Consider the following 10,015-nt stretch of genomic DNA (forward strand, 5'->3'; position numbering starts at 1 on the left):
ATGAATCCAGGAAAACCAAAACCACTGTTTTTTAGAGGACATGTATATTTACCCTTCTGCTTTGCTCACTGCAGTAATCATGGTTCAGCAGTGCCTCATGTAGTGAAACTAAAACTGTTCTTAACTGGTTAAGAATCACCATAGCTAGACACTGAAAACTTGTCTTAGATATTTGGGGTGACCAGGGATATAACTCAGTTGGGAAGATGCTTGCCTAGCATATGTACCGCACACAGTTGTGACTGCACTGTTGTGACTAACATATGACTACAATCCAGGCATACAAATGCCTATAAAAGCAAACTTGGTTTTATACTTAGTTAAGTGCCCGGGTCCTAACCTAACAACGCTTGTGCACATACTCATTTTGAGATTTCAAAACCAGGCAATGTGGCATCTGCCTTTAATCCTAGCACTTGAGAGACTGGCAGAGGCAGATCTGAGAGTTCAGGGCCAGCCTGGTCTACATTAAGCACCCAGGGCAGCCAAGGCTAGAGAAAATAGATAGCCCTTCAGTTGATTGTCACTTCCTTGAGTGACATGCTTCCAAAGAACAGGAAAAGCTTAAGACATCGCTCAGGGGGACAGTGGTGATGCTTAGATTTAGTCCTGGCCCTCAGAAAGGAGTCCAAGGCTAGCCTGGTCTATAGCTAGGACTACACAAAGAAATCTTAAATTGTTTCATCCCCACCACAAAGAGAACACATAACAGTGAGCAAATCCAAATTTATTTTAATGCCATGTCATTTCAAAAACCCCAGCCTTGGTTCCCTGGAACAGCATGCCAGAGGTACAAAGTGTAACCTTCCTCTATAAACCCCCAGCAAGTCATCCAAGTCCTCAGCTTCAGAAAGTCAGTTCTCTTCAGTCTACTCCTCTGGTTCCTGGTTTTTCTTTCAAGGAAGGCAACTTAAAAATTAGGTAGCTGAGTGTGGTGGTACACACCTCTAATTCTAGCACTCAGGAGGCAGAGGCAGGTGGATCTCTGTGAGGCTGGCCTAGTCCACATAGTTTGAAGCCAGCCAGAGTTAGTGAGACCCTGTTTCAAACCAATTCTACCCCACCATTTAAACAGGGAACAAGAACCCACTGGGATTTTCAGTGTAGGCCTAAAATCAAGTGGGGGAATGCACTGGAAACAGAGTTGGGAAACACTTTACAATTTTGTGAAAATGGGTAGAATTGAGGGACTCCACAGAAAAATGACTAAAAATTTTACAAAGATCCATTCAGTAGATAAAAATCTCTTCTTAATGGAGACTTCAGTTTCTAGAAGTAAGGGCCTGAACAGATACCTGCCCAAGCAGATCACAAGGAGTCTGCCACAGCCAGCCCTCTTTGAGGGCAGATTAAATACTGTAAGACAGACAGGGGAAACAGGAAGAGAACCCGAGTGAGAACTGCTATCAATGTCATGGAAACCTCAGCTGAGGTTCCAATGTTGGTGGCTAACCTTGCCTCCTCTTTTGTTCTGTAGTAGGGCCACAAACCTTGACCAGGCAGAGTAGTAGAAAAGTAGAAAGAGGGGCTTGACGACGGTGGATTTTGACTCCTGATTTTATTATTCAATTTCTTTTTCTACTAAAAGTAGTCTTCGGTGGTTGGGAAGCCTGGCCTCCCAACACCAGAGTCAGTCGGAGCTGGTTTTTTTGTTGAAAGGAGTGGGCGGGTGGGCGGGGGACCGGGATGAGGGCAGAACCCCGCTCTGCTGGTAGTCTTGGGTGGAGAAGACGAACTGCACTTGACAGAGCCTGGGGTGCGGTGGGAGGGGGTGAGGCAGGAGTGACAAGCTGGGGAGGGGACCCACCTCAGTCCCCAGCTCCATTCTCCTCTAATGTCTCTCCACTGGTGGCGTTCTCTGCAGTCTTGGAGGCCTGTGGACAGGAGACAGACAAGTGATTTGTACGTTGATGTCTCAGAGCATGGGGAGCTTGCATGCGTTGCTAAGATCACACACCTTCTTTTTCTTCTTTTTCTGGGTTTTTCGACTTGCAGAGCTCTGGAGAAGAGCCTGGAAAACAGGAGATGGCAAACCTGAACAATGTGGGACAACAACGTGTAGTACTTTGGACATTCTCTCACAGATGTCTACAAGTGTCCGATGTTCACACACCCACCCAACACTAACCTTCAGCTCTGCATCCTGAACCTCCATCTCAGACTTGTACAGGTCGGGCTCAAAGGGACCACTGGTTATCCGCATGGGGCCATTGGGCATGAGTAGAACTGTAAATTTAAACTGGGCAACAAACTCACCTATGGGAAAGTAAAAATTGACTTAGTTTTCCTAAAGTCAAGGAGGGAGCTCTTGCATGGAAAGCCCTTAGGACTCACCCTCCTTCTCATAGAGAACGTTGAATGGCTGTAGTAACTCATGCTTGGCGCACTCCACCACACCCATTCGAGCCTTCTTCTCATCCTCAAATGCTCTGGGGAGACAAAGACGGATTCAGTTTTCTTAACAACCTACCAACTGTCAGCATTTATTTTTATTAGTGTGTGACTGAATGTATGATGGTGGGGGGGTAGGGAATAGGTGTGGAGGCCAGGGGCCAACCATGTAGAGCTGGTTCCCTGTACTCTTACATGAGTTTCAGGGGCTGAACCTGGGTTGGTCGTCTTACACAGTTCTTGAGCTACAGTACACACTGAGTAGCCTGCTGTTTAAGACAGGGTTTTGCTCAATGTAGCTCAGGCTGCCTTAAGGCTCTTGCCTGATCTTCCTGCCTCAGCCTCACAAGCATTTGCCACCATACTCAGTCATGCATTTTTTTTTTCTTTTTTTCAGAGTTGGGGACCGTTGGGGACCAAACCCAGCGCCTTGCACTTGATAGGCAAGCGCTCTACCACTGAGCTAAATCCCCAACCCTCATGCATTTCTTAATCTCTGCTATTCTTGTGCAGAAATTATGTTTGAGGTTGTTCTATATTATATTCAACAAGGAGATGGGTGGAATAGCATTCAGGCAGGAGCTACAAGTCTGGGCAGGAGAGCGAGGGAGGGAGGGTGGGGCCAAGGATGGGAAGCCATTCCTGGGTGTACAAATTGAGTCAGACTGGTTTCCTTGCCATATGTAGTACCTTAAAGTAAAGGGCATAGCATCAAAACGCCTTTCCACCTCACTGAAAAAGGCACGTGAAGTTTTCATTTTCAGGCCATATTGTTTAGAGGGGTCTCGCTTGTAAATGGTGGTTCTCTGTCCTGCATCTTTGGCCTGAAAGAGCGAAGTTGATCAGGTCAAATTGTTCTGGTGAACACATCTTCAAAAAGTCATCCCTCTGTTAACTCTGGTATTACCTTGCCTTCTCCTGAGCTGACGAGGACATCCACAGCATAAACCTCATGCACTTCAAATTCTGCCTTTTCGTGGTCCTTCCTAAAAGGAACAGAGAGGGCCAGACATCATCAGGGAGCAAGCCTGCAACCTCAGCATCAGAAGGCCAGTTCCAGGCCAGTCAGGACCACTACACAGTGACACCCACCCGCTCCCCTAGAGGCAAAGACAGTTCAGTAATTCAGGGGACACACTCCTCTTTACAGGACCTGAGTTTGGTTCTCAGCACTAGAACCAGGTGGGTTTGCCATTGCCTTTAACTTCAGCTCGAGGAGCAGGCAGGCACAGATATAATTAAGATCATTTTAAAAAGGGCTGGAGAGATGGCTCAGTGGTTAAGAGCATTGACTGCTCTTCCAGAGGTCCTGAGTTCAATTCCCAGCAACCACATGGTGACTCACAACCATCCATAATGGGATCCGATGTCCCCTTCAGGTGTGTCTGAGGACAGCGACAATGTACTTACATACATGGAATAAATAAAATAAATTAAAAAAAAAAAAAACAACAAAAAACCCAACATCAAACACCTATAGGAACCCATAGTAGTCTGGAGAGGGATGTGGAGTTGGGACTCACTTCTGCTGGTCTGTAGGATTCTGGATAATGGTTTTCTCTCCATCAATCACATGCTGCTTCAACTGGTGTGACAGCATACCTGCAGACAGGACAGAACTTGTGGTGCCGGGATGGGGGGATAGGGCCCCCTGATGGCTTCCAAAACTACCCATGTAAGCAGTTTGATGGCTCAATTATACCGACTATGGAAAACAGGCAGAATCAGGACGGGTCTTAATCCTACAGCACTTATCAGCACTCATCACAGGCAGACCTTTGGCACTGTTATCGTCTCACCTTCTATTGGCGTGCAGTTAAATGAATGAGCGACTTTGTTCCAGGCTTCTGTCACTTGTGTGTTCTACAAGTACAAGCACAAGCACAAGGAGGTGAGGCTATGTCTGCTCTCCAGCCTCTCCTCACAACCAACTTTCTAACATCCCTCACCAATGACTCTCCTTCACCCATCATTGCTACAGACTTATATCCAGGGGAGGGTGGCGCCTTCATTCCTAGCACTGGGGAAGCAGAGGTAGGAGGATCTCTGAGGTTCAAGGCCAGCTTGGTCTATAGAGCGAGTCCTGAACAGCTAGGGCTACAAGGAGGAAAGAAACCTGATCTCAACCCACAAAAACCTGCTTTCATAAGCACGATCCAAATCGACACCTCTTCAAGAACGGAGCAGATCTACACCCCAATCCAGAGGACAGGAAAACAGACTCAAAAAAACTAGCTGATTTGTCCAAAGATAAGCAAGTATTTAGGGGAGAAACCTTGCTGTAACCCCACATTTTCCAATGAGACTGCTAGGAATGTAAGTTCTTCCTGTGGAACCTATAAAGGCCTGCCTTAGATGCCTGGTCAGATGCCTCTCGAGTGCTGGGATATAAGTTTGTTTGTAGAAAAGATGGGGTTGTGTGAGAATCATTGGCCTTGACATTTGGGGAAAAAAAAAAATCAAAAAAAAAAAAAAAAAAAAAAAAAAAAAACTTGTGCCAGGCAAAGCAGACATGCCTTTACTCCCAGAACTTGGGCAGCAGAGGCAGGAGGATCCGAGTTCAAGGCCAGCCTGGCATACACAAAATAAGAGCTGTTTCAAGACAAGCACAAGAAAATAAACTTAGTGTTTGTGTGCATGCATTTATCACTAATAGATGTGAGTTCTAAGAGACAGTTCTTATTTTGTATCAGGTAGGTCAGCAGGCAGAGTACGAGGGCCTTTACCCATGGAGACATCTTCCTCTTCATCCAAGCTATGAGTCCCTCTGACACTTTTCCTAGTTTACAGATGAGGATCACATATGGTGATCCAGGGAGGAGGATGGGATCACTAGGGAGGAAGAGATGACTTTTAAATATTGAGCTCATAGACTGTGTCTGATCCAACAGCTATGGACTGACCATGATGCAAACAGCCAATTTAAAAAAAAAAAAAAATTCAAACGGAAAAATAGGAACTAGCCTAACTTAGTACAGGCTAGGGACTTTTATTTTTCTTCTTTTTTTCAGAGCTGGGGACCGAACCCAGGGCCTTGCGCTTGCTAGGCAAGCACTCTACCACTGAGCTAAATAAATCCCCAACCCCCAGCTAGGGACTTTCTTAATCAGGAGAATGAATACCAACTGAGTGCAGTGTGAGCATTTAGCACACGAGAAAGCACACAAAAAGGAAGAACAAATGCAAAGGCATATACCACCACACCCAGCACTCACACACAACTGTAAAACCTCGTGTTTCAGGGCTGGAGAGATGGCTCAGTGGTTAAGAGCACCGACTGCTCTTCCCGAGGTCCTGAGTTCAAATCCCAGCAACCACATGGTGGCTCACAACCGTATGTAATGGGATCTGATGCCCTCTGGTGTGTCTGAAGACAGCAACAGTGTACTTATATATAATAAAAAATATGGACACACACACACACATCTAAAAATGGCCTTTATGGGTTCCACAAGAAGAAATTACACCCTCTGTGCTGTGCCTTGCATGGATGGCAGGCACTCAGTCAACTGCTGTTTACAGATGCCCACTTCACCTTTCCTGTCAAGCTTTGGCATTACAAGGAAGCACTATACCTGGTTTCCAGGTTTGACCAGTCGTAAAGCAGCTTCGGCACATAAGTGAGCAGCCTTAATGACATCTGCTTTCCGACCTGTTACCTGGGACCCCTGTAAATAAAGAAACATAGCCTGTATTCTGTAAAGTCCACTAATGTGTGACCAAATTTTGTAGTAGTACAATGGAGATTAAAAGCACAAACGTCCTTCAAGTCATGGACACTTACTTCTGCATAGACTATATATTTTAAAACAATAAAGACATAAAAAGCTATGTACAAATTAAAAGCACAAGCGGCAGTCTATCCTCTCCTCAAAGCTCTTACCTGAGCTACACCAATTACAAAAGTGTGAGCCACGTTGGCAATGAAGCCATCCACATGAACCCCAAGGTCACTGGAAGACAAGACAGAGCACTGCATTAGGAACTGACAGTTGGAATACGCAGGAAAACGACAAATACTGCAGAAAGGCTTGAGCTTACATTTTTACCAAGTCGCCTTCCTTGAGTATATAGTCCTGGTCACTCTTCAAAGGGGAGAAGTGACACACACAGTTATTTACGGAAATGCTGGTAGGAAAGGCAATACCTGCAAAAGAGCACCAACCTTACCACCTCGCTCTCACCAGGGAACACCCCCTGCTGGGACTTGGTTTCCATACTCAGCTCAGTCTGGGAAACCATACCCATCCCATGTGCTACTCAGATTTCCAAATAGCTTAACCGGACATTGGGGGAGCGGGGGAGGGCGACTAGGTGGTTGGGTTCAAATAGGAGAAATTAAGGAAGTTAAGAGGGAGATTTGCCCTTCTTACCTTTCTTCATCTCCTTCTCCTTCTTGAAGATCTTCCCTGTCTCTTCCATAATCATGGCGTCACCTTTCTCACACAAGCTCAGTACAGACACACCTGAGCTAGAAGCTTCCACCAAAGATCGAAGCACCCCTGGGGACGAGAGTGGCACCATCAGCTCTGTATGCATTCATCATCTGATTGGACCCGAAGCTCAGTTTAGTTTCTAACACGCCCTAATGGAGTGATCGTTAATGTCTTTGTTCTCAGGACATATATACCCCTGGCTGTCCCAGAATTCACGGTGTAGACCTGCCTGCCTTTGCCTCCCACAAGTATCACTAAAGGTGACCACCACACCCAGCTCTACTTTCTACCTTCCCTTCCAAAAATAAAGAGGTGGGGACTCACTTCTCTCCTTTAAATTACTTGACACTTGGGCATATGCCCCAAGTCTCACACACTCCAAGGATGCTATGGCAATACGAATCATGATGGTCAGGAAACTCTGCCCCAAGATACCCTACACTCACAAGCAGACCAGAAGAAATTTATAGGCGTCAGGGACAATGGGAAGGTAGAGAATTGCTGAGTCAAAGATGAAGCATTGCTAAATGTTACCTTCTTCCCTCCTCAGACACCAAGTAGTAATCATAATTTATGTAGCTGTATTTCCCCACATATAAGGATATAAGCCCAGGGGAATTAACCTAAGGTCTCAAAGATTCAGAGGGCTACAAGTCTACTTCCAGTATATCAAGAAAACATGTAACCCTTTCAAAGCTATTATCGCCTAAGGCAATTGTAGGGTTGGAAATTTTTGTCTTATTCAAACCACTATCAAATACTAAAACATCACCCCAAATAAAAGTATTAATTTTGTATGTCTTTATGATACATGGGAATTCTAGGTTTGATGATTTATGTTTTGGTTACTCTTTAGAATCCAAAAGAACTCAGATTTAACCAGACATCCTAAATACCTTCTTCCAAGTATTTTGTCAAGACCTTCTAAAGACCTAAGACAGTTTTTATCTCAAGTGACTTTTAAAAATGGAAAAGAGCCGGGCGTGGTTACACACGCCTTTAATTCTAGCACTCTGGGAAGCTGAGGTGGGCGGATCTCTCAGGCCAGCCTGGTCTAAGAAGGAGTACCAGGAAAGCCAGGACTACACAGAAAGCCCCAGAAAATAAGAGGGCAAGGGAGAAGAACTGGAACAAGAAAACAGGAAAGTTGTTTGCCCAAGTGGCAGACAACTGTTAAAGAGAGTAAAGACCATATAAGAAATGCTTATATTCCTAAAATCCCTCTCCACCCCTTTTGAGTATTATTGACAGGCTTGCCCAGCTGTCTAAGCAGAACCTCAAAACACTGCAAAGACTCTAAAAACAAAAAATTAAAGGCTAATCCTACTAAATCCTGTAGCCACACACGAGAGCCAGGTATCTTTAAGAGTTGTGTTAGAAGCTCCAGTCGTGTCTTCCAACGGTCCCTCCAAGCTAGGTCAAGGGGAGAAGGGGGGCCCCCACCAAGAAGACCTAAAGACTTTAGCAAAGCACGTGGTGAAGCACGGTAGGAGCGGTAGGAGAGGAAGTGGGGAGTCAGCGATCCGTACAGGGACCTGGCAACACGTGCCGGCTCGGCTCCCGCGGGTCAAGAGCCGCGACTGGCAAAGGGGCGCTTCCGTCGCCAACAGCTGGCCGCTTCCCTTTCGAGGTGGCCTCACTGCTGCCAGTCAGGAGCAAAGACCCGATAGACCGAAGGGTGATGGGCAGAAGACGACGCGCCTTGCCTTCTTACCAACCGCCTAGGGTCGGAGCATGCTTGGGCCCCTCTCTGCGCTCCTCGCGGTCACCGGCCCGCACCTCCACTCTCCAGCCCAGGCATGGCTGCTCAGTTCCCGGGGCGACACCAGATCTCCCCACCACGTCGCCCCCGGCCGTCGGCACGCGCCCCTCGGTGGCTCACTCCGCAAGACCCAGCCGCTACAGCCCTTCGGAGACAGCCCCAAACCTCTCCCTCTCAGCCTCGATTCCAAGACCCCCGAGGCCGCACTCACGGTTGGCGATGTCGCCCCCCATCTTATACTTGGTCACGACCAGGTCCTCGGCGATAGTTTGCTCCTGCTGCTCGTCTTCGCCCGACATCTTCCTACTGCCACTACTGCAGCTTCACTTTCCCTGAGCTGCGGCCTCCGTCTCCCTTCCCAGCCACAAGCTGTAGCCGGAGTCTCTTCGATCCGCGAGGAAAGCGCGAGCTAGCAAGGGAGCGGGAGGGCGGGCAGAGAGCGAGAAGCTGCGAGCGCGCGGGCTAAGGCGCAGGGTACACTGGGACAATGAGTCCTGCCGGCGGCCAGTCTCCAGCCGCCCTCGAGCGCTCGAGAACTACAATTCCCAGCCTGCTCCTCGCGCACCTCCGCCAGGCCCTGGGGGCCTTGCCCTCCCAAGTCTGCGCACGCCGGAGTCGCCGGGCACGCTGGGAAGAGTCTGGCTCCGGCGGGAAGGCGGAGCCGTTGGGAAGGTTGAAGGAAAGCGTGGTGTCTCCGGGAAAAACCTCTCATTCAAGAGAGCGCCGACCCAGAGCTCTTAACAGCGAGGGGCGGGCCAAGCGAGGTGGGGCGGAGCTACGCGGAGAAAAGGGTTGAGAGGCCGCTGGGTAGGGTGGAGCCGGGTGGAGCTATAGGATCAGGGTCAAGGTGTGTACTCCTTGGGCGGTCGTCCGGTGCGCGTAGCCTCGGATTCCGGAGTCGGCAGGTGCGACCGGCATGGCTGGTCAAATCCTCCTGTGCCGGGAGAACAGGGAGGGGCTGAGTGGAGGTGGAAGTCCTAGGGTGCATGCAAGGAGTGAGCACTAACTGGACAGTCTGAGTGATTATTTGTGTACCGTGGCCTGCTAATATGAAAGCCAGGCTTCCTACTAGACTAGAATAAAATGGCACTATTGTTCTAACCATGAGTTTTGATGGGGGCATCTAAGGGAAATGTTTAGGAGGGATATGGTCACTCTTTTTTTTTTTAAAGATTTATTCATTTATTATATATAAGTACACTGTAGCTGTCTTCAGATACACCAGAAGAGAGCATCTGATCTCTTTACAGATGGTTGTGAGCCACCATGTGGTTGCTGGGAATTGAACTCAGGACCTCTGGAAGAGTAGTCGGGTGCTCTTAACCGCTGAGCCATCTCTCCAGCCCAGATATGGTCACTTTTTTTTTTTTCATTTCAATATGCATGTTCTTTTATTTGGAGGAAACTTCAGAATTCTCAAGTTATA

At 47.7% G+C, this 10,015-nt stretch overlaps 1 protein-coding gene across 1 annotated transcript; it reads right to left on the reverse strand.

Annotated features, from left to right (window-relative positions):
- Positions 1-1,539: 1,539 nt before the first annotated feature.
- Positions 1,540-9,008, reverse strand: Pa2g4 (proliferation-associated 2G4). The gene is given in 13 exon segments (NM_001004206.1): positions 1,540-1,874; positions 1,958-2,011; positions 2,129-2,256; positions 2,335-2,429; positions 3,082-3,215; positions 3,299-3,377; positions 3,915-3,993; positions 4,191-4,254; positions 5,967-6,059; positions 6,275-6,344; positions 6,433-6,538; positions 6,765-6,893; positions 8,801-9,008. Coding segments are annotated over 13 exon segments (1,185 nt in total). The 5' UTR covers positions 8,889-9,008; the 3' UTR covers positions 1,540-1,808.
- Positions 9,009-10,015: the final 1,007 nt, after the last annotated feature.

The sequence above is a fragment of the Rattus norvegicus genome, chromosome 7 (genome assembly GCF_021556685.1).
Source record: "Rattus norvegicus strain SHRSP/BbbUtx chromosome 7, alternate assembly SHRSP_T2T, whole genome shotgun sequence".
NCBI classification, from domain to species: Eukaryota; Metazoa; Chordata; class Mammalia; order Rodentia; family Muridae; genus Rattus; species Rattus norvegicus.